This window comes from Sinocyclocheilus grahami, unplaced genomic scaffold (genome assembly GCF_001515645.1).
Source record: "Sinocyclocheilus grahami isolate Dianchi unplaced genomic scaffold, SAMN03320097.WGS_v1.1 scaffold1651.1, whole genome shotgun sequence".
In the NCBI taxonomy this organism is placed as follows: Eukaryota; Metazoa; Chordata; class Actinopteri; order Cypriniformes; family Cyprinidae; genus Sinocyclocheilus; species Sinocyclocheilus grahami.
The window spans coordinates 97,188-122,858 of NW_015506830.1; the positions used below are offsets into that span (position 1 = coordinate 97,188).

The 25,671-nt window shown below is 37.6% G+C and overlaps 1 protein-coding gene across 5 annotated transcripts; it reads left to right on the forward strand.

Annotated features, from left to right (window-relative positions):
* Positions 1 to 752: 752 nt before the first annotated feature.
* Positions 753 to 5,954, forward strand: LOC107571783 (probable E3 ubiquitin-protein ligase DTX3). 5 transcript variants are annotated; one of them, XM_016258155.1, is made up of 5 exons: positions 753 to 1,217; positions 1,405 to 1,452; positions 2,691 to 3,493; positions 3,634 to 3,851; positions 4,557 to 5,954. In XM_016258155.1, the coding sequence occupies exons 2-5, from the start codon at positions 1,440 to 1,442 to the stop codon at positions 4,630 to 4,632; spliced, it is 1,110 nt and encodes a 369-aa protein (XP_016113641.1). In that variant the 5' UTR covers positions 753 to 1,217; positions 1,405 to 1,439; the 3' UTR covers positions 4,633 to 5,954. The 5 variants fall into 5 exon arrangements, with proteins under 5 accessions (XP_016113641.1, XP_016113640.1, XP_016113642.1 ...); XM_016258154.1 differs by having other exon boundaries at positions 753 to 1,170; XM_016258156.1 differs by lacking the exon at positions 1,405 to 1,452 and having other exon boundaries at positions 753 to 1,170; positions 2,691 to 2,899; positions 2,981 to 3,493.
* The last annotated feature ends 19,717 nt before the right edge of the window (positions 5,955 to 25,671 follow it).

Sequence of the window (25,671 nt, forward strand, 5' to 3'; positions counted from 1 at the left end):
GTCTATCTATCTATCTGTCTGTCATCTATCAATCTATCTATCTATCTATCTATCTATCTATCTATCTATCTATCTATCTATCTATCTGTCTATCTATCTATCTATCTATCTGTCTGTCTGTCTGTCTGTCTGTCTTCTATCTATCTATCTATCTATCTATCTATCTATCTATCTATCTATCTGTCTATCTGTCTGTCTGTCTGTCATCTATCTATCTATCTATCTGTCCGTCTGTCATCTATCTATCTATCTGTCTATCTGTCCGTCTGACATCTATCTATCTATCTATCTATTATGGGCATGATGATTTGCATACAGTATTGCCAAAGTATCAATACACAAAATGTCAGGAAACAAAATAAATAAGTAAACAAACAAACAAATCTATCTAAGTACTTTATTGGCATGATGATTTGCATACAGTATTGCCAAAGTATCAATACACAAAAAATGTCAGGAAATAAAATAAATAAGTAAACAAACAAACAAACCTAAGTACTATATTGGCATGATGATTTGCATACAATATTGCCAAAGAGCATCACTAGACAAGAAAGTGTCATCAAACTAAATAAACACAAATAATTAAATAATAATAATAATAAATGACATTAATGTTAATAAAAGCAATAATTGCACTATTAGTCCCGTTAATATATACATAAAGGATTAATAAGAAAACCCACAAAGGTCAGACAATAGGATTACAAAACGATTGCTGATGTGGTCTTCAAGAGCGCCACACAGTGGTCACATCCCGCAATCTCTAATCCGGCTCAGCCAACAGACTAGAATGACGAACTTCCTGCCTACATTATCTTGTTTTCAGGGGATTTTTTCACTTTAACTACTAAAAGGTAACTGCGTGATAACGAAATCTGACATAGAGACGCCGAGTTTGTGTCGCGAAGGAGCTCAAGGCTAAACAGTTTCGTCGTGACAGTCAGCGATGTTCTTTGTATGCATGTTGTCTTCCAGTGGCCAAGGACGGGGAACTGGAAAACCACAAAGAGACTGAGCCTGTGTTGATCGAGCGAAGTGTCATCCGAACTTAAATAGAATATCCCAAGCATTCATTCGCCGGGATTGTCATAGTTTTTAAGGCACGTTCAATGCAGCGGTCGTCTCTTGACTTCTTCGTCGAGTGGAAGCAGGCATTCTCCAGTTGCAGTAGGTTCCCTTTACATTAATCTCTTCCGGCAAAGTCACCACAGAAGGTGAATTCATTTATTACATGAACACAATAGGCTTTATCCCAATGTGTATTTACATTATTGTTTTTAATTTAGCAAATGCTTAGGTTAAGGCAACTGCCATCCTTTTCTTCATCTGTCAGGTTGCTGGAGAATCCGCAAAATAAACAATGTCTTGATCTAACTTGTATATTTATTTTCTCTAAAACAGGGAAATAGGCCTGTTACTGCAATTAAAGAGAATTTATGGGATCACAAGGTAATTTAGTTTCAATAATACAATCACTGCAAGCATCAAGTGACATTCATGAGCAGGAGCAGGTAGAGCAACACAGAACGATCCTTTGTTTATACAGTGAGTGAACACATTTCAGAGCAGCTGAAGTGATTCTGCACGGCTGCCTGTTGGTGTTGAACGAGCAATACTCGGCACAGCCTATTCATGCAAGAAACTTCATTGTCTAAAATATTCCATCCTTATTCTGCACATCCACAAGTCGATTTGATTGTAAAAGGGTAAATGATAATATGATTAAACCTAATAATATAGTCCTTTTTATTAGAGATTAAGCTCAAGTAGCTTGTAAGATCTGGCTAAGAAGAATTTTAATGCTAGCCTGCAGCTCTTGTCAGGTGTGAAGTATTGTGAATTTATGCAGGGTTGACTCATTACACGTATATTCATCATATGTTTCTCCTGACAAGAATAGGGTGAACTGATAACAAGTGCAAGCTAATATTTAACCTCAAAAATTGTAAAAAAGGTGAAAGGTTGACCATTACTGCAATTGGTTAGTTAATATGACATCAATCTGTCTGTCACAGCAGTGTCCCGTAGTGTGACATGGTATATTTAAAGGGGTCATATGATGCAATTTCATTTTTTCCTGTCTCTTTGGAGTGTTACAAGCTCTTAGTGCATAAAGAAGATCTGTAAATTTGCAAAGACTAAAGTCTCAAATCCAAAGAGATATTCTTTATAAAAGTTAAGAGTCCTACCTAAAACGGCTCGTTCGAACACGCCCCCACATATCTACCTCACTATGTGGGAAATTCTTATAATTCTAATTTTTAAAAAAGCTAAATGGTTATTTAAAATGGTAAAACTCTGAGGAAATAAAAAAAATTATATATTATCTAAATCTATCCATCTATTAATTTTTTTAAAGAAAAGTGTATATTTTAGGTGACCTAAAATATACACTTTTCTTTAAAAAATTTTTTATTTAGATTATATATAATAATTTTTTTAATTTAAAATATTTTACTTACTTTTTAAACTCTGTGTGTGTGTGTGTGTGTGTTTTAACTGAAAATACTGTAAAAAAAAAAAGTTTCATGTCAAGTAACTAATAAAATATGTATTAGGTTTGGTGTAGTGTCAAATGTAGCATATTTACCACAAGAAAATAAGCAAAATACTAAATAATTGCACCATTTTTAATGTCCATGGTGGCCTCATGTTGACTCTTGCAAACTGATCTCTTATCCTCACAGTTTCATCTGATGAGATGAGTGTGCGAGCGGGGCAGGGCAGTGACGAGGTGCTGGTGTCACAGGCGGTGTGGGATTACCTTGCAGCCGCTGGACGACCCTGGTTGGTTGACTTCGAGGACAAGCAGGGACTGAGTGCAGACATAATCCGGCGCGGGGAGCATGGTGGCTGCTGTGCTGTGCGGCTCTCCCCGGTGGAGGGCAGCAGCAGGGCAAGAACTGGGATGATGGAGGGGCCGGTTTCTCCTGTTACACGGAAAGCTTTCATAGACTTATGCCGCTGTGCCCGGAAGGAGATGACCAAACAAGAGGCAGCTCCTAAAAGGAAACGTTCCCTGTTACCATGCATGACGGCGATGGAACCCGATGGGGAAGGGACCTTGTTACCTCCGCCTCCCCCTCATCCACGGCGCTCGCAGAGGCAACAGCAGAAATACAGGAAAAATGCAGACATGGACACCTGCGTGGTTTTACCCATGCAACATGAGCCCGCAGCAAGGACCGGCGCTGAATTAGCCATCGGTCATGAAGAAGAGAGCACCGTTTGCTCTATCTGCATGGGGGAAATGGTGGAAAAGACAACTCTGGACAAGTGCGGCCACTCTTTCTGTCGGTCCTGTTTAGAACAGGCATTTCAAGTTAAAAAAGCATGTCCTGTATGCAGGCTGGTGTATGGGCAGCTTATTGGTAACCAGCCGGCCAATGGGACCATGATGGTAGAAAGAGACCCGGACCTGGAGTTGCCCGGCCATGAAGGTTATGGCTGCATATGCATTATTTACAGTTTCCCTCCCGGTTTGCAAGCGGTAAGTACTGCTTACAGGCAGATTACAACAGCAGTGTGTTTTGGATTCAGATAACCACAGACCAGATTTAATTAATTAGTGCATAAAAATTCCACACGGAATCTATAATCACACACTGTTATGTTTTAAAATTCTTTCAGCAAGAGCATTCAAACCCTGGGGTGAGGTATCCAGGCACAGACCGAGTGGCATACCTGCCAGACAGCCCTGAGGGAAACCGTGTCTTCCGCATGCTGCGGCGGGCCTTTGAGCAGCGCCTCATCTTCACCATAGGCACCTCCATGACCACCGGCATGCATAATGTTATTACCTGGAATGATATCCACCACAAGACCTCCATATGGGGCGGACCACGATGGTATGCAGTTTAATAGTTGTTTGCTAAATTGTATCTGGGGAATCAGTGATACCATAGGCATATCTCCCCTGGAATTGCTTTTTGACCTGAACATCAAACTTTAAAATTTAAAGCTGTTGGTTTGGGTGAGAGGCAAACCAAAAGATATATTAAAATAATTTGGAGTTTAAGTTTGAGTTTAAGTAATCCCATTCCCTATTTCAAATTACATTTAATAGATAAAAAATACAGTAAAAACAGCAATACTGTGAAAATGAAATTACAATTTGACATAACTCTTTTCTATTTTAATATATTTTAAAATGTCAGTTATTCCTGTGATGCAAAGCTGAATTTTCAGCAGCCAGTCTGCAGTGTCACATGATGCTTCAGAAATCCTTCTAATATGCTGAAACATTTCTTATTATCAGTGTAGAATAGAAAGTTCAAAAGAACAGCATTTATTTGAAATAATCTTTATTAACATTATAAATGTCTTTACAGTCACTTGATCAGTTTAATGCATCTTTGCAGAATAAAACAATTCATTTCTTTCTTTTACTGATCCTAAACCTTTGAATCGTAGTGTATACTACTCTTACATTACAATATACATTTATTTAATACATCTTAATATGAAAAGGCCAAAGAAACATTTAGCTGAACTTTTTAACTTGCGCTTTAATTTAATTCAACTTAATATTGCTTTTTTTTTTTTTTTTTCAGCTTTGGTTATCCAGATCCTACATACCTTGTGCGGGTGACAGAGGAACTGCGGGAGAAAGGAATAACAGCTGATTGATTTGTGTCGAGCACTTGAGAAGTTTCAAAAGGATGGCAAACGTGTGCTTGACCACAGTCTCTTCACAAACACACTGTGTCGAATCAAGCCACGGTCATCTGCTGCAGCATTGATTTGATCAGGACGCTGTTTCACAATGTTTAATTTCAGTCTTTATGTTTAGCTTTGTTCTTTAGTTTACCTGAGTGAAGGCAGCGTGTTTCACATTTTCTTTGGTACAAACCTGGGGTGCACTTTACTGAGACAGATTGTTCAGTGTACTCAGCTGAGTTTAAGATACCCACTGGACTGCTAAAATGCGAATGTTATGAAGGTGTACATGATTCCTCATCTACAGTACAAACCTCCTCTTCCCTGTTTCAGGTTAGAATCACTAGGCTGCTGGCCTCCCTCTTCTAACTCTGTTTCTTTCATCCAAACTATCCTTAATAACAACTGATGGTAACATCTGGATGGAGACAAATGAGGGACAAATGGCATAGCACAGTTAAATGGGTACAGCTGGGACAATCCCACACAAACTTTTTTTTTTCTAGTAATCAGCACTAAGAAGCACTTTGCAATGGAGGTAATCTTCTTATTATGAGAATATAAAGTGGGTTCTGCCTGGTCTTCCAGAGTGCAGGATCGAGAGAGGTTATTTGTGGGCCTTTCTAATTATAAGGTCCTATTAAAAGAAATGCAAGTCGATTTCAGTTTGTCCTAGCTTTCATCACTTATAACGTCCGTTTTTTTGTTTTTCATTTCAATATGATGTGCATAAAAAGTAATATTTTTGCTTTGTTTGTTGGGTTCAGTTTTCCCTAGTTTGTATTTTTAGGCTGTTTACAGATTTTTGAGTACATCCATTTTGGATGTCAAAACTTCTGTTACTTATATAAAAAATGATGTCAAATTGAAAGGGCGTATAAACCACTTAAACCAAACTAAAACGTAATAGCTCAAAACTTTGCTGTAACCATTGTGTTTATGTCTCAGACTTGGAGCAAAGCCTAGCACTATTTTTCCATACAAAATTAGCTGAAGTAGAAAATAATTCAGTAACACAGCGAATGAGTCTCACAAAAATACGTCCAGGTCACATTTAACCCTAAAATCAAAAGAAATAAATGAGGAATTATATTTTGCATTTAGCTTATTATAGCACTAAGATGTTTCTTTTCAATGAAACATTATTTTCTGATCATATTTTAATGATTCAAATAGGATAAATGTTCCTCCATATTTCAATAACTATTTCTTGTTATATCTATTATTCTCAATTATAATTTTCATTACTATAACACATATTACTATATTACAGTAAAACAGTAATTCACTTATTTTTTATTGTTAACACAAATTAATATATCAATAGCATTATTTCAAAATCATTTGTAATTACAATTACATTTATAATAAATGACACCATGCAAAAAACACACACAAAATAACTTTCTTTCAGCCAAATGTATTTCGTTTTTTTCTTTTGATTTCAGTGTGAGATATGGCCCAGGTTTTGTGAGATTCATCCAGACATCTTAAATATATGCTAGGCTGCTGTCGTTCATGCAGATTTATCAAATTTGTTTTGTATTTCTCTCATTGAAATGTTATTGTGCCTTCTGCTAAAGGTCACAGCCTGTTATATCTAACGGTACTCATTACTCGTTGGTATTGGTTCAACTGTGTTCTGATCAATATGAAGCATTAACCTTATTGCAGTCTTTAGGCTTTAAGCAAAATGCATCATACTTTAGAAAGCGGTGATCAGGTCTCGAATTGTTTTGCGCAAACCAAAACATTTACTTTGTGTTAAGAAGTTTTTTGTGTTAGAGGTTGCTTATGTTTTACAGTATCACTAAACAGAAGTTTTGTTTTGATACCATATTCTCTTACTCCAACCTTTATGTTATGAAGGACCAATTCAATCAGGATTTGTAGGACTTATGGTGTTACCGTCATGCAAAATTCTATGCACTTCAAAATCAGATTTATAAAATAGACCTCTTCAGATGACTGATTGTTCAAATTAAATAATTTGCCTTTATAGTTGTGTTGATTTGTATTACATAATGGAATTGTATGCTACAATTAAAATGTGCTTTACATTTTCATACTTGAATAAAAGGATTCTGTTCTGTTACACTATGTTGGTTTTTATCAAGTTTAACTTCTCAAGGCAGTCTGCTTATCTCTGTAAATGGCAACATGAGCTATACGACCAGCCAAGAATTGAAGCTGTCATGCTTGTCTGAAGTGCAGTTTGCGCAAAATGAACTACACTGAAAATTTACAATTTGAGCATGTTTTACAACAAAATACAATTTTAGTATTACTACAAAATGTCATGTTTAATTCAGTGTGTTAAATGTAATTTTTGTACTTTCTGAATGAAATTGATTTCTTGAAAACTGATTCAAAGGAAATCTTACAGTTTTTTTCAGAGTACCATTAACATTAGTAGCATACAGTGGGGGAAAAAAGTATTTAGTCAGCCACCAATTGTGCAAGTTCTCCCACTTAAAAAGATGAGAGTGGAATTGTTTCAGTTTATTTAGTATGTTTAGTATGAACAGATTTTATAAATGTAAATGTATGAACCGAAACCTGGAGCAGAAACTGCACTGCACCTAAAAACAGTTCGGGGCGCTGCTCTGAGATGCTCAATAGAGGGCGCTACTTCACTTTTATAAACTCGCAAAGAATTGTTTTGCATTGTGTATCTTATCATTAATTCTCATTATGAAAATTATTAACTTAACATTATTATGATAATATATTAACCTCAGCCCTGGTAAAGGTATTCAATTATTCGACACAAACAGCAATTCTGCCTTCCTACCAGCAAGTGTGGCCAGATCTCAAACAAAGGCCCATTTCCATCGTAGGAATCAGGAACCACCACATGCATCTCTGCTTCCATCATCTGGAATAACACTCAGAACAGTAAATAGTATATAGTAAACATATCATACTGTAATAATTAATATAAATCTCTGCAGCCAATGATTCATTGCACTGAACACCTGGAGGGACATAACTTTGGTGAACACGTATTTAATGCTGTCTGGGTCATATTATCTTTCACCTTGCTTTGTTTTATTCATGGTTTCTGAGAAAGAGGGGTTGCCATGCAACCTGTCCATGTTGGAATCTCTCTAATTTGGCCAGATTGTATGAAACGTCGAAATGAATTTATGCCAATATACAGTAGAGATTAATTGGACACAGCCTTTGACGTCAAAAGACAACAAAAAAGACATGGTAAGTCTTTTCCATTCCATAATAAGCCTTTTTTTTATCGTATCAGTCTTAAGACTAACGCATAATTTTAATACTTGAGGGGGATTTTGGCAGAAATGCAGTGACGGGTGGTGCAATCAATGATAAAAGCACTGTGTTGTACATTGGACAAAATACATGTATTTGAAATACTGCCCATCCCTGCAGGAAATCAGCAGTCTAATAAGGAGGTTGATTGGCAAAGTACCTTATGTATTTTGAAAATACAAAAATACTAAGATTAAATGTATTTAAATGCAAAAAGGTATTTAAAAACAAAATAGTATATATTTTATTTCAAATACTGCCCATCCCTGGATAGGTGTATGGAAATGACACACGGGAAACCAAGTAGTCTTGTTTCTGAGAAGGGAGGTGATCTACTGTAACAAGAAAATACTATTTTACATATATACATATTAATCGTTTTCCATAACCATATGTGATATATGGACGAATAAGCCATTTGATTCCTGAGTGTTATAAGTCCCTCTTGCCTTATAATGTTAACCAACTTTTGCTGTCAGCAACAGCTTTAAAGAAATGGTGTCATACTTTTCTGGACCTTTAATAATATTGGGTTTGTTCATAAGCTCTAGCAGTAATACTCAAACTGAACAAGAGCTTTGCATTCTTATTAATGCCATTAGTGGGAGAGATCTAGAGTGGCTCAGGTGTCTGATGCTCAATGTGCAGGCTGGACCGTGAGGCTTTGCAGTGGTATGAGCGCCATGCCAAATCTTTTTTGGACATCTGCTGCTCTTCCATATCACGGCCCGGCCCATCTGGCTCAGCCAGGCTTTCCTCTCCACAAAAATTGTTGCTCCTCATGCTAGGAGCACTCTTTGTCTGCCGTATTCTCTCTACTCTCCCCTCCTTCTATATCCCTCTATATCAGGATTGAACACACTGAATGTTTGTACTGCTTGTTTGCCTGACTAGCATGTGTATGGATAATGATTATATGTTCAGTATGTTTAAAGGTTTCTCATCAGCGTCAAGATACCAAGATAAGTTAGACAGGTTGCATACATATCTAGCTCATATTTTCTTTTTGCGTGAACTGATATTCTGAGATTTATTGCATGCATATTTATAGCCTGTATTTAAAAATATAAATAAATAAATATTAAACAAACAAACAAAGAAATAAACAGAAAATGTACTGCTAATTTTCTGCCAGAACATCATCCATTAATTTTAGACATTTCTGTTAACTCTAAAGCACAATGAAGTGCAGTGCAAAATTCAAACACCTCTAAAAAATCAATATGGAAAATTTCTTAATATTAATACAGTACATTGTGCCCTATTTTTTACAGATCTTTTTAGAGTGTATAATTTAAACAATTAGACTGATTCTTGATATTTTGAAATTGTGTGTGAAATGGTGCATAAAACAAGCTGGATTGTATGTGGCTTGTCACATTTATTTCCCTGGGCAATCTCACTCATGTCATTATCCATCTGCCTGCATGAGAGGGTGGGGGTTGCAAAGGGCAGGGATTAGGAAAAATTGAAATAAAGCCAGATTGCAAATATGGTGAAATATGCAAGTAGCCTATAAGCATCTCTATTGTATTTTGAATAATAATAATATTAATAATAATAATACACAACAGTGTTTCAAACTTTCAAAATCTTAACAATCTGGTAGACAAATTCTGTGCTTTTATGAGATTCTGGCATGACATTTGTGCACATTTTACTCGGGTTGTCCTCTCCATAGAGCTACATTGTGCCCCTCCCCACTGTGCTCTTTAATGACTTAGGATCTGGGCTTTGATAGCCCTGGCATGCTGCTTCTTAGGGATGCACCGATATGAAAATTTTGGCCGATACCGATAACCGATTATTCTTTATTTTTGAAAGCCGATAACCGATATGTTGGCCGATAAATCTATATCCAAATTGTTATATACTTTTTGAGAGCCTGATTACAAAAAAGGTCTCATCATTAAAAGCCACATCCCAAACACTTCAACATAAGCAGCCTAGTTTGAACGGTGTACGTTTAAAAAATAATTTTACTCTCCCATTACCAAATTTAGTCATAAAAAAGTCTTACAAATAAATAAAATAATGCAGAAATAATGCAAACAAGTCACTGGACATCATTACACGTGTAAAGAATCAAAATGAATGCGCCATAGATCAATAAAACGGAATAGCCTCTGCACGGACAATAATTAAATGATTTTAATTACTAAACCATATTGTTGATGAAAATAATAAGAGAAAAATACAAGTGGTTGTTGTTATTAATAATATATCAATGATTTTGAAAAAGTAACAAATTAATACCACTGTTTTAAATAGCAGCCATTGAGCTGTCGCTCTCCTTTTTTAATCCCAGCACACCTCTCTGTAGCACAGGCATCAGCATGATACACTATCTTTTATCTAACAATGGGCCTAGGGCTGGGAACCAAGAACAGGTTCACTTTTAAATTAAAATATGGGTGAGATTTAGATTTGTTTAGTTCTCACGTGTGCTTTCTTCCACCGATGCAGAGGAACACCGTGCTAAAATTCTCTGGCAGTGTTTGTGTTTCTTGCACTACTACTGAATCTACAGCGAGAAACAGACAGTGCGACAAGCAAAAACGTACTGCGTCGCCGCTGCAGTCCAACCAATTCCCAAACGAATGACTCTTATGAGTCGGTTTCAAAACCATACAGCGCAATCAGCGTGATTCCAGTGTGAGCTGATTCTTTTTAGTGAATCAAAAACATACTGCGTAGCCAGAACTTTTTTCCAGGGGTGATTTAATGACTGAAGAAGATATTCATTTTTAACAATTCATTTAAGACTCTGTGCTCTGATTTAAGACCTTTTAAATGCTTAATTTGTAGAAGGGCAAATTGAGACTTTTTAAGACCCACAGAAACCCTAAATAGCAGTTGGGTACTATAGTGTGTGTGTGACATGACGTGTTGCTAAGTATGGTGTCTCATACTCGGAATTTATGCTCTACATTGAACCCATCCAAGTGCACACACACAGTAGTGAGTAGTGAACACACACACACACACCATGAACACACACCCGGAGCAGTGGCCAGCCATTTTTACTGCGGTGCCCGAGGAGGAGTTGGGGGTGTGGTGGTCTCACCTCCGTCATGGTATTGAAGGTGGAAGACAGCGCTGTACATTCACTCCCCACAACCTACAATGCCTGTATTTTCCTCAAACCCGACTCTCCGACTCTCTGAGAGTATTTCTGCGCATTTGTTTTTTGTGTATCTGTCTTCTAGCATGGACTCCAATGGCATTCGTTTGGGTTGATTCAGTTGTTTCTAGCTCCATTTGTGTGTTTACCTCATGACCCCACTGTTTAGGTGTCAAAGAATGTTTCTGAACTTTCTGATTCAGAGCAGTATATGGCTATTCTTCTGCCTGATTTAGCAGAGGAGGCCCTTAGATTCCTGAGAGATTCTCAGATGGACTTCACCATTATGGCACGAGAGCAGCTCTGGCAAAGACTGTGCTTTGGCTGGATTTCCAGAAGACAGATTGGAAGCCTCTTGTTTAAAATGTTAATAATTAGCAAAAGCCTGTGTTTCCACTTGTGAGAGTTAAAAAGATATCATCATTCCTCTGTGAGCATGAGAAAATAAAATGGTGATCTGAAAAACCCCTCAAACATATTCTTATAGAGCTATTAGAAGGCTGTCTAATGTCCACAAAGCGGATATCAGGGTAAATTGGACACATAGGAAGCATTTGCTTGTAGGATGATGGAGCTGTGATGTTACTGAGAAAAGAAATATTACAGCATTTATGGATTTTTACCACTATATAAATTCAGTCAGGCATTCCATTGTTGTCCATTGTTGGCAATACCAGTCAATTAAAAACATATAAAAAGCAGTATTTTGCACAGATAATGCCATAGAATCATGTCCACAAACAGAGGTTGGATAGTACTATTTGCACCACTGAGTTTATTGAGACAAAGACAAACATAAGTGCTAATAAAGTGTATATTGCTACAGTTTTTCTTCTGTTGATGCAATAAGCAGCCATATTGAATTATGAAGTTGGAGTTGTCAGAACTCTGACTTGGGAGGGCATTCCAGTGAAAAGTTCCAACTGGGAACTCATAATTATGGTGTTGATGTTGGTTAAACACAAACTCCAAAGTGTTTCACATCAGTTTGTCCAAGCATATAATTTTCAATGCAGTCATCAGGACAGCAAACATAATTGTCCATAATTTATTTACTGCATAGGTGTAGGCATAACATCAGTGCAAATGTCATAAGAAGCATCTTTAATATTCCACCCACTCAAACACGTTTCCATTCATATATTTTGTGTCAGAGCCACCCAGATAGTCTGAGTTATAATATCTTCAAGCATGGTATGATTGCTGGTGGCAGATCCCAGGTAGCCAGCGTAATCTGGCCAATTGCGGCTGAGTCTCGGCTCACTCGGCTGTGTTTTGGCAACCGCCAACCAAAATAGTACACTTAGCCAGTACTGGCCCGAGTCTGGATTTTTTGACTGAGCCAACACCACCGGCATTGGGCCACTCGTCGGTGTGATTGTGGCCCAATGCTGGTGGTGTTGGCCCACTTTCAGTACCCAGACTCGGGCCAGTACTGGCTAAGTGTTTCATTTGTCGTCGGTGTGATTGTGGCCCAACGCCGGTGGTGTTGACTCAGTTTTAGTACCCAGACTCGGGCCAGTACCGGCTAAGTGTTTAAATTATTTTCGGCGTGATTGTGGCCCAATGCTGGCAGTTTTGGCAGCCGGACTCGGGCCAGTGTATTTGTGTCATGATCTCTAGCTAGAGTGCTCCACTTCAGCTCTTCTCGAGGTGTTGGCTTGTGCTGCAGAACCTCCAGAGGCAGCGGCGTCTGCCTTTGAACTTTTAACCTGTCCTGTCACGGCCAAGGAGGCCATCTGTGAACAATATGTCTGTCTAGCCACGGCCAAGGAGGCCGTTTGTGAACTTTCTGCCTGTCCAGTCATGGCCAAGGAGGCCGTATGTGAACTCTCTACCTCTCCTGTCACGGCTATGGAGGCCGTATGTGAACTCTCTGCCTGTCCTATTCTGCCAATGGAGGCCGTATGTGAACTCTCTGCATGTCCTGTCACGGCTATGGAGGCTGTATATGAACTCTCTGATTGTCCCGTCACAGCCAGGGACACCAGGATTGGAGGATCCCAGGTCTCCGTCTCCGGCCTTTGAGACCTGGACTCCACTTCGGTCCGTAGACCCTTTGGTGTCGCCTTGGCTCAAAGCTCCCTCATCTCCACTGTGGCCCATCAGTCCACCAGCTCCACCGGGCTTCCTCATTCCTCCGGCTTCACCTTTTGTCATTCGTTGGCCTTCGCCTCAGGACTACACTCCTCTGGCTTCGCCTCGTCCCTCCATCCCTCCGGCTCCGTTGGGCTCCTCTCTCCCTCCGGTTCCGCCTTGGTCCTCAGTCGCTCCAGTTCCACCGTGGCCTTCCGGATCCCCACCTGCACCAGAGCTGTCGGCTCAACCATGGCCCTCCGATCCCTCAGTGTCACCCCGGCTCTTCGGCTCTCTGTCTCCGACTTGGGCTCCCCTTCCACCGGTTCCGCATTGGTCCTCAGTCGCTCCAGTTCCACCGTGGCCTTCCGGATCCCCACCTGCACCTCGGTCACCAGAGCTGTCGGCTCAACCATGGCCCTCCGATCCCTCAGTGTCACCCCGGCTCTTCGGCTCTCTGTCTCCGACTTGGGCTCCCCTTCCACCGGCTCCGTTTCCGTCAGTCGGACCCCTGATACCTCCAGTGTCACCTTCATGGTTACTCCCTCCATCAACTCCACCATGGACTGATAGTGGAGCGTCTGGAAGCCGCTCCTTAAGGGGGGGGCTCTGTCATGATCTCTAGCATCCCAGACTTCTACCACTCCTTCAAAAAACTTCATTTCCCATAATCCTTTGCCCGGACTCATCAACACTCACTGTTTGCAAATGTGTCTCATTTACCCCGTCTGCTCACCCTATATAAGTCTGGTTTAGTTTGTCATTCTTTGCGAAGTCTTGTAAGTGTTACACTGCATCTATGAGTGTTTCTCCTGTTTATATGTATCTTGGTTTTTGGACTCTTTGCCTGTGTTCTCTGCCTTGTTGTTTAGTCGGACTGATTGCCTGTGTGTTGACCCTTGCCTGCTGTCTGATTTCGATTCTGGACTTTCCTAATAAACACTGCATTTGGATCCTCACTCAGTCTCTGAGCAGTCCGTAACAATTTGGGTCGATTCTAGGGCGTCATTCATCTCATGTCCATGCCGACTCTGTCAACCGCAGCCGGGCCGAGTTATTTCATCCGGCCTGCCGGATCTGGGCCATTATCGGGCCAAACCGTTTTGGCTACCTGGGATGTGATGGTTCCAGCGTCTTTGAAACAACTGAGATTTGGATATACTGCATTTTGTTTTGTTTCTAAAATTGATTTGGGTTGAAATGATTATGATAAAAATTCGAATTATTGATTATTTCCCTTTGATATGAAACATTAAATAGCAGCGGTGCATACAAAACAAGTTGAAAATGTTTCTGAATTAGTTTATTGTTTATGTTCAGTAATTCAAGACAATGACTAGACTGTCAATTACACATTGTTCCACTTAGCAGCATAAAAAATTGTCAAATTATAGAAAAATGATATACTGACATTGATGTTATATACACTCTAATTACTGAAGCTGTCTATCACTTCAGCATAAACACTCTTCTGCGTTCTGGCAAAAACTCCTCTTATAGTCTAAGATTAAAGGTGTGGTCACATTTACTGTTGTTCTGCAAATTTTCATGGGCGAATTTGGTGCGTTGACCAACAGAAAGCTGTTTTTTTTTTTTAAATGACTTCTTTGTGAGCTGTATTTCGTACATTTGCTACACTATTTACAATAGACACTCGACCCTTTTTTGCCTGTTACATATAGCGAAATTAGTGAAATGTTCACATTTTCACAAGTTAAAACATTGATTTTATGTTGTCAGTATAGTGTAGAGTTGTATAAAGCACAGCTCACACAGAAGTCACTTTCAAACCAAGCAGCTGTAGGTCAATGCAGCAAATCTGCATGACCAACTGAACCAAATGCAAAATCTACATCGGGAAATTTTTTGCCTTTGTGCAAAATTCCTGATCGCATGGATTCCTATTAAAAAGACTGTATTATAGCTGTGATCATTCGCTGAACAACGGTAAATGTGACTACTCCTACTCTACACAATGAATCTCCTAAATATCATTTCTATACCTTGAGAGAGTGTAAGACAATGTTGCGTTGAACAAAACTAGTGTTTTGAGTGGATTTTTAAAATAATACCTCTGATTGACCATTGCAATCATCCATTCCACAGATTAGCTATAACGTTCAGCGCTGCAAAAACACTGTAAATAGAAACCTTTGACTCAATGGTACTAGATCTAAATAAAATGCTGTAATCGACACTTATCACTATTAGTTAACTACAGCAGCTGTAATCACAATTATTTTTGGATTACTTGAGAATGGTGCAGTAGTTCATATTTTGGATTCATATGAGCAAAACAGGAAAGAAAAATACTCAATTTCTCCTCACTTCATGCTGTCTGTTTATGGCATTGCTTAATAAGGCCTATTTTATCTCCTGCAGGCATTTTTATTTTTTATTTTTGGTTGTCTGGTGATTGTCTGGATGGGGCTGCCTTATTTATGACTCCAATTACATGGCCACCATTAGCAGGGCCTTTAGCCTAATGAGTCGTGCAGACGATTGGAAAGATGGCCCATGGAGCTGCATTGATGGAACTGTAAACAAGTTCAGTATATCACTAGAAGCAGTTACCATGATGTACTGTTGGTTTTAGGCAACACCAGTCACCTGAAACAGTGCATTATCTCACATTTGCTCGTCACATAGTAAATACTCTTTGCTGTGTGTGTGTGTGTGTGTGTGTGTGTTCTGTCTGTTGTATCTATACCAGTGTGTTGCATTCTATAGTTTAAACCGAAATCGGTCAGGCTGAAAGACTTACAGCTACAGACAATGCAAATGCCATGACCTATGCAGCCTGGACATATAAATGTCATCGAGCCCTGTTTAGGTAAACTAGATGTTCTGGGTTGAACATATTGTTTAGCCACATAATCAGATTGAATCAAGTGTGTTTATAATGAATACAATGGAATAACCAATTCTAGCAGGTGGCATTTCTCCTCTGATTTTCTTTGTCTGATCTCTTTGTGATTGTTAGCCATTCAGTGTATGAAAAATGTATGAGAAGAGCTCTTCACATCAGTGTTAATATTCACACCATGCACGGATGCACAGTCTGAGTGACTGTCTGTATCTAGTTGAATAAAGACATTGGAACAAGGGGGAAACGTTCTCCCTGTGTACGTCTTCATGTTCCCATGACAACAGGCTAACCGCTGTGAAAATGCATGAAGACAAGGATTATATCTGTTCACAGGGAAAAACAAATCTACAAAGTAAGACAGCTCTTGGTTATTTGGTCCGTATCAATGCATCGTTGAGAAAGATGGAGTGTTCATAAAAATACAGTGGATGTTCGCACAAACACAGAGTCAAAGACCTTGCTACAGGTTGAGATGATGAATATTTTATGTACCTACATGGAAACCATACTTATTGTGGTGGTACTTTGGTATAAAGTGGAGTCCACAAGTCTGGGTGAAACTGCTTCTATTTTATGCCAAAATGTTAATTGCAAATGATATTAGCATAACCATTTGAGTGAAAATTGGAATTATAAATTATAAAAATTATCATGAATTTCAGAATATCTTTTTTCATTAGTCACCTAGAAATAGTGCAGAATATTAAATATTTTTTATTATATATTTTAATTTTGCTTTTACATCATTATGTAAAATATAATGATGATTAAAATTGGATATTAAAAAGTATTACCATTGTCTAAAAACAACTTGTTAAAAACACATACAATAGTACTTTTTGTAAGTCCAAAGCAAAATTTCGGTTTGCTTACCTCACTATCAAAAAGAACAAATCCGAAGTGAAAAGCAGCAGTGAAGCATCATGAAAGCTACATCAACTCCCAAATACCAAGAACATGACTTGTTTTTGTATCCCGTCAGCCGCACGGAACATAACGTCACTCTGTGTTTCTTACATAACCTTCTTCAAGCTCACTTTGTGGTTCACTTCCTATATAGTATTTGTGAGTACATGGAGAAACATCCCCCAAGTGCTTGTTCAGGGAGTGTGATTCCTAATCGCAGCCCTGTCACTGGGTTTTAACATCATTTCACACTTAGTCCAATTCCTTGATCCTCAGCCTTTCCATAAGAGCTGTGCCTCTGAGAGCCAACCTCAGTCCGACAATAACAGGAGCTCTTAGTGAAAGACCTAAAATCATTTCAACTCAATCAAATATTTCATATACACATATTTATTTGGCAAGTAGCCATGTTAGGCAGCGTTCATACAGAATTTTGTATTACACTGCACTGTTTTTCCACTGGTTTTTTTTATGTAAACATGTTAGATAGACATGGGGCAGGTCACACAGAACGCGATTCTGCGTTTAAAAAAGCCAGATGCAGGGCAGTGGAATGGAAAAAAAGATGCGTGTGCAACGGAACAAAGACATTCATCTTGCGCAATTATGTAGAAAAACAATGGAAAAGGAACACAGTGGAATGCATTCCATGTGAACGGCCCCTTTGACCACTGCACTTGCGTCTTTTGCAGCGTCTCGCTATTGACATGGGTTTTAGAAACACAGCACTCAAGTTAAGTTTAACTTTTAAAAAATGCATTACGTTGATCTTCCTGGTGCAAACTTTTGGATCTCTATGCTTTTTTTTTTTCATTCCACTGCCATGCATCTCACATTTTTAAATGCAAAAACGCATTTTGTGTGAATGACCCCTTATGCAGGATAATGTCTGCCGGTCATCATTGCAAAATAAACCCAGACATGGTGACCCCCAACTCAGAGCATACATAATTTACATTTAATCCCATCATGGCACTTGAACTGAAAAAGCGTATTTGTGCATTTGGGTGAGTTGTCTGGGTTTGACAAGGATGAATCATCTTGGCCGTGTTCGGTAGCCTACACAGTGGTTTAACCCTCCTTGTTGTTTGGCAGATTGACTTGCAGGACATGGTTGGTCATTGCTCGAGTGTTTGGCTTGCCTATATTTCTTTCTTTTTCTTTCACTTGGAGGTAATGTCAGTAACCTGACTTGTGGCTTGAATACATGGCTTTTCTCTGGCTGCCCCAGTGCATTCAACACTGTCACACTCTGCACATCAGACCACGCTGCCACTGCCGCAGCCTTTGTGTGCAACGTTGCCTAGTGATGGCATGAGGAAAAGCACAATGCGAGTGTGTGCATATCTTTGCATGTTTGTGTCTTTTCTTTGGGTTACTCAATATCCTGTTTCAGTTTATGCAGAGCAGGCATGTGGATATTGTTATAATCGGAACCAATATTTAATTAGACAATGAAATGAGCGGCGGTATGAATCACCCAAATAAATACACACAGATGAAAAGAATCATGGCTAAATTTGAGAGTACTCATCCAGACAGGAAACACGGAAACACTTGACTTGCTTCACTAAAACATGGGACAGGACATACCATTTAATGTGTTTGGATGTGTCCTAGAAACACAAGGAAGATTTTAGTGCTTCTGTTGCAAAACAACAGAAGAAACTAGACTGGCAGAGGTACAGAAACGTTGAACAATTGATCATGTCTGCATTTGCCCTGTAGAGAGCGAGTGGGTGGACAGGGTGTTCATGGAGACTACAGGATCAGACTACTGTCAGCTGGTTGCAGGATGATTAAAGGAGCACACGCATGGAAAAGACATTTTGCTTGGGTAAACAAAATTGTTTATAATGTTTGTTAACATTCCATTAATAAATTTGAGCCATTAAGAGAGGTTTGGGGTAATTATGAAAAGAATATTTGGATAGAAAATGAACAAACTGAGCATAAAACTTAGAATATTTACACAAAACTAATTTGTTAACATTCTATTACTTATATCAAGCATAGTAGTGGTTGTTCATGTTAAATTTGAATTATAGTGGGGTCTAAATATCTGGAATTCTAAATTTATTTTAAACCTGGAAATTAACAGAAAGTCTTAGGTTTTTAAAAACAGAATGTGTTTTACATGAACTTGAGATATTTTTAAGCCCATCTTTTCACTTGAATTGTTATGCTGACATAACATTCTTTCATAATGAAAAATGTTGCATTAAATTAGAAAAATCATAATGTTAAAAATAATATCATTATATAATAAAAATTATGTCAACATCCCAATAGAAATATTGATTTTTGGCTATCTCACCTCAGAGGTCTAGACCTCTGTATACAACTATTAAAATCATACAAAAATGTCATATTTTTGACATAATCTGTTGAAATGATATTCAACTCAGTGTATTAAAAACTATTTTCAATTATTAATTAATTTGAATGACCAAGAAATCATGTTACTGAATTATTTCCCCCATTACGAAAACATTCCTCAAATGTGCGTCATTCATTTTTTGAACCAAGACAAGAAGACAAATCATTCATAATATTAATTTTATATTATATTGTATTTCATCATTATTATTAACCATTTCATTTTCTCAGTTTTACCCAAGTTTCTGTAAGAAACCAATCTTTTTTATTCGTTTTTTTATTATTTATAGGAAATGTATCACTAAATATTATTATTATTAATATAACTTTTTATAATATCTTTTATTTTTCAGTACATTAAAGTATATTTCAGTCTATTAAATTTTGATGTTTATATGATTCTGCAATATTAGAGGGTAATAGTTGCTCTGTGGGGGATTGAATAATTTTTGTTACTAGGGTAAATGCAGGGCACATGTTATCCTTGCAGCTCCGACTGCTTCATTAGTCTGCCCAGAGCACACAGACGCTTATGGATCTTCACAAATGGAGTGCCAGATCAAATATGTCACATTACTATTGCATGAAAAAATAGATATATTTACATACACCGCTGAAATGGTTTGGCCCAATATGAAAACATCTATCACCCTCAATACTGAGAGGGCACAAAATAGTGTCTAACTGGCTTGCTGACCCTGACGCGCCGTAGTAAGACAGAGACACTAGTGATGGCTGCTGATGATCTGGCTGGGCCTGCACTGCGGCAGAGACTGTGTGTGAGACAGAGAGAGTGTGGAAGTGTCTGCGGGTCTGCTGCAGAGGCAGACGGCTCATCAGTAATCAGAGAGCGATGCTCGCTTTCCCTTCTCAAGTTCACACACATTCAGACAAGGATAAGATACCCTGACCGAAATTCCAGCTCACAGTTCTTAGAGACACTTTGAAAAAAGATGCATTGTAGGATGCTGAGATGTTTTTACAAAAGACCCACCTGTCAGAACAAGATCATGTCAATAGGTTATATCAATTAAAAATGTCGCTTTTGGCCTCCTACCCTAGAGATCTAGACCTTGTTGACTGTATCCAACAATTAAAATCATAAACCAACGTCATATTTTTGACATAATCTATTGTATTGATATTCAGTTCAGTGTATTTAAAAATTATTTATAATTATCAGTTAATTTTAATGACCAAAAATCATGTTACTGCATTATTGTCTAGTTAATTGTACAAAATTAAATGAAACTGCATTTTTGGCAACAGTTTTTAATTTTTCCTTGCCTGTTTTTTATGAATACTTGAGGTGCACCAAAAGAGAAAAATATAAAATATTTATATAAAATAAATCTTAAAATATATTTTTCATTTATAACTATTTTTTAAACTATTAATTAATTTTAATGGCCAAAAAATACAGTTATCCCCTGATTTTATGCATTACAAAAATGTATTCCTTACATTTTTGTCATCCATGATCTGACCCATTTCTACAAGACAGGAAAACAATAAAATTATAATAATCAATAATTAATAGTAAATAATGAATAATTAAATGTTCTCAGTTTTACCCAAGCTATTGTAGAAAAAATCTGATTAAACAACATTTTTTATTTATTTCAAATTTGATTTATTATTTTGCTGGAACATTGTTTGCTACTCACTTTCATATCTTATAGACTCTAATGTCTGTATACTAATAATGGTTAACTATTAATAATAATAATAATCACTACATAACTGTAAATGTAGCTTATAAGGGCAATGTCGGTGCAACAAGCAAACAATTTAAAATAAACTAAAATGGAAACAAATCAGTTTTCTACCCAGCAGTTTTGTCTGGTATAGACTGTGCCATGATGCCTGTGGCCCTAAACCATATCTGTTCATATAGCCGAGTGAGCAATTCCTTTCCCTGTGCCTGTCCAGATGTTGGCCTAATTTGCTACGACTATTAACGTATGCAGTTACAGCTCCCTCTCCATGAGTATGAGTAATATGCTCCTGTTTTGTGCAAGTGGACACTAGAGGGGCTAAGGTGAGAATGGACCCTTAGGTCCTTGTACTTTCACTGCATGTGTCTAGCATGGCATTTAACAATAACCTAGATCCTTCTAGCATGCTTTCATAAGCGCTGTTGAGTGGATCAAAAACACCGCAGGTGTTCAAGAGGTCAGAGACCCCGTAAACTCACTGATTTGAAGCAGGAGGGTAGTGCTTTTGATAAACTCCCACACTGACATCACAGAAGTGGGTCTTTTAGGCCTGTTTATAAATTGTAAAAAATGTTCGAAGTTGTAACTATTTGAGTACATTTTACAGGAAAATACAATCTACTTCAAAATTGTAATGTTTAATTCAACAGCCCTTCCATACATATAGTCTTTACTGGTAAATAACCGTTTAGAGTGTGAACAGGACCTTTTCGAAAATGCTGCTAAATAAGTTCTGGCAATTTTCCGGTATGAGCAGATGTAACATTACCAGTAAATTACAGATACCAGTATGCTATATGCAGTGTGCTATATGTGAACAAAAAATAAGATTGTTCTGCTTTAAGAAGTCTGTTTTGGGTCAGTCATAAAGCTCTGTCGGAGAAGTTTACAGTAAGCACCACTGCTTTTAAAATCTAAATTTAAAATCTATGAACTAGATAGACATCTGACTGTTGCATCTCGTCTCGCACTCGAGACCCTGCCAAAGTCAACTTAAGGCAAGTCGTTTCACTCAGTGGCCATCTTTGAAAAGCCTTGCAGGCAGCTATTTCAGTCATGCAAGTACAGCTTCTATCTCTTTGAATGAGGAAACATCAAATTCTTCAAATCTGTTCACCGAGCTTACAATTACATTTCATATTTGAAATCACCAATGAAATCTGACAACACCTGTCTCATACAATTTTGTTTCTTATGCTCAGATAAGCATTGAAAAAAGCTTTTTTTTAAGTCTAGATCAGCCAATATGCATGTGCACTCCTAAGCACACATCTCAGGACACTGAAGATGTGTCCGAAATCAAATACTTCCCTAGTATGCTAAAAAATAAGCCAAATAAGTAGTAACAGTAACAACATTGTGTGCAGTACGTCTGAATTTCATTCATACTACTATATAAAACAGACTTTTTTTAACGGTCGCAAAGTAAGTTCAAATTCAAATGTTGGACCTGCTCAAACAGTATGTGATTCAGACACACCGTGACTTTTTCTATAGCAAGCACAGCAGAGCTTCGGCAGCTGCAGTGACGCAATGACATTAGCAATTAGTGATTGGCTCTTTTATTTAGAAGCCCGGACTGCTCCACCAGTTTGCACATTGCACTTTCTCCCATTCATAAGTAATAAATAAGTGCCCCAAGTCTTTAGACCATGCCTTCTTTTCATCAGCGCTGAAGCTCTGCAGTTAATATTGTGTACTATAAGAGAAAAAAGTTCTGTGTGATCATCACCTTACGCCTGTGCATTAGCATCTTACTGGTAAAAAGATGAAACACCATTGCTTGTGTGAACAGCACATTTGTGCATTTACCGGAAAGGTAAATCTGGCAATTTTACGGCAATTTACCAGGTTTCATGTGTGAAAGGGGCTAATAATGTGTTACTTGCCATTTCTTTGTGAAATTTACTAGCAACTGCTGAATGAAAATTATTTCTACACAATTTTTTTGTGCTGGAGTTTAAAATTTGAAGTCATGCTAGTCTTCAGTTGCACACTATATTAAAACATTGTAATGCACAAAAAGTAATTTCACAGATGGTCAAGGGACTTAACGTCTGCAAATAGCTCCTCTATAAACAAACAAACCTGACGCTCGCTCCTACTAGCACTTCTTTAATCTAATGTTCTACTTTGTTGGACAAGCCTTGAGAGACGTTGCTTTCATAATGAAAAGCTCATTTTACACGTGGCCAATGAGTAACTTCATTATGGTTGTCTTTGTAGAGCTGTTTCCCAGTGAGATTGGAAGCTGGGCTGTGTGGAAGTCTCTTGGCTACTGAGTCGGGGTCTCCACCTCAGCCACATGGCCTCCTGGCAGCGTTCCTCTTTTGGACACTGGTAGCAGCTTGTGCCCCACACCCCTCCCAGATGTTGTGTCTGGAGACAGATGTGCACCCCAGCTCAATATCCAAAGAATCTTGGTAAGTATGTGCTTAAGGTGGGAGATGACTTATACTGACTGATAAAAGGGAGGAACGTGCCAACACGACAGCCCACCTGGCATCCAAACAGTCGATAAGTAACGCTAACCAAAGGAGAGCTTGTGTATATTGAAGGATTTGTATGAACTGTAAAAATGCCACAATATTTGCAGAAAGTGAAATGAGTAATTACATTTAATGAATTGATTCATTTACAGTAGGAAATAGTTTGAGCACCAAATATTAGAATGACTTCTGAAAGATCATGTGAAACTGAAGACTGGTGTAATGGCAAAGCTGAATTTTCAGCAGCCATTACTAGAATAAAGTGACACTTTATATTCAAATTATTTTTTTAAAAGTCACTAATTTGTAATAATTTCACAATATTACTGTATCTTGGATCATATATACATGCAGGCTTGGAGCATAAAAGACATTCAAAAACAAAAATCTGATGACCTAATTTTGAACAGTAGCAAATATGTAAATTAAGCAGCCTGAAAAGTATGTGCATATATATATATATATATATATATAGTAACATGTAACTTTTATTTGTTCATATGAATGTAACCGTATAGAGTTTAAAATAAAACTCAGAAATACTCTCAAAAATTCAATATGCAAAGTCATGTGTGCCACACAAAGGCAAGCTTTATTACAGGAAAGACAAAGGGAGAAGTCATTTCAAAAATAACATTTTTTAAATAAAACCATGTAAAACACAAAAAAGAAAACGGTTACCTCAAATGATGAATCCAAATAAATAGGACCAAGCAGTTTTACATCAAGCACATCTTTGTCAATCTACAACATGAACAAATATTTAATCTTGTGACATTCTTTTAGATGTCTTACAAAGATAACAAAACGAGATACGTACAACTGAAGAACTAGAGGGCATGCTTGGTGTATTTGTACCCAACATTGTGCAATGGCAGCATAATGATTGAATGTCCATCTCCATCACCAAGAACTTAAGTAAATTGGCAGCTACAATGTCTGACCAGCCATGTGTCATGTATACACGCGGTTCACACTCCCTAGAACCCAAAATTCATCTTCAGTTTCTTTATTTACGCAGTCACTAGACAATGCAAAAAGGAATTTGGTGTGTGTGATCACAGTGGCAGAACTTGTAAACAGCCACAGCGGCTGCTCGCATCTTCCCTTCCACCCGACAATTGAGCAAAATGAGAAAAATATTGACTTCAAGTATACACAAATAAAGCAAAAACAATTATTGGAACAACGGTTAAAAAATTGACAAATCTCTTTCATTAAACAGGACCAGCCTGTTCAGTTTTATTCCAAAAGTCGGCTTCCATTTGCAGTTTGACCTCGCAGATTCACAAACACCAAAGCCCTTATCCGGTCAGCTGATCCATATATTTGAAAGGTCCTGTCTGAATTTCCTTCCAGTCCATCTGCTTCTCATGCATTAACCTCCCTGTATGCTCATGAACAGAACACTAATATTTCTATTCAGTTGAAAAGGAAAAAAAATTAAATAAATTTAAAAAAAACATAAATTATCTTGTGTACTTGAAATAGTTACTGACTATGTGTAGTTAAACATGTGCAACAAATTTACTTTAAAATGTTAAATAAAAAAAATGAAGTATTTTAATGAAAAAAGATTATCTTTATTTTTAATATATAGTTTAAGGTTTTAAAATGTATTTACTGAAGCATCAAAGCATTTGTTTTGTATTTTGGGTGGGTAGATTAACTGAAATCTGTATGAATTACTCTAAGATTGGATCATATTAGCAGGGTTGTTATTAAATAAACTATTAAAATTGTATTTGTTAACTGAAAAAGCCAAAAAATAAACAAAAGGCAAATATTAGATGAAAAAGTTGTTAACTAACTGAAAACAAAGCTAAATATAAATATAAAAAAGGCAAATCACAAAATTACTGAAACTTACACTAAAATTAAACTGAAATTAATAAAAGCCAATTATCTAAATATTAATAAATATTATAACAGTGCATAAATATCGCATATTAATTGACATTTCAAATATGGCACAGAATGAAAAAGCTGACTAAGAGTAAACTTCATCGCAGTGGAATCTGTGGGAATTAATCGGCACTCTCAGACTCATGTAAATGCGAGCATGGGACTGAGAGAGGTCAACCTTCACAAAGGAGCTAGAAGCAAATGAAAGCCCCTCTCCTTCCCAGTAGAGATGATGAGAACAAAACCTAGAGCGTTCTCCAT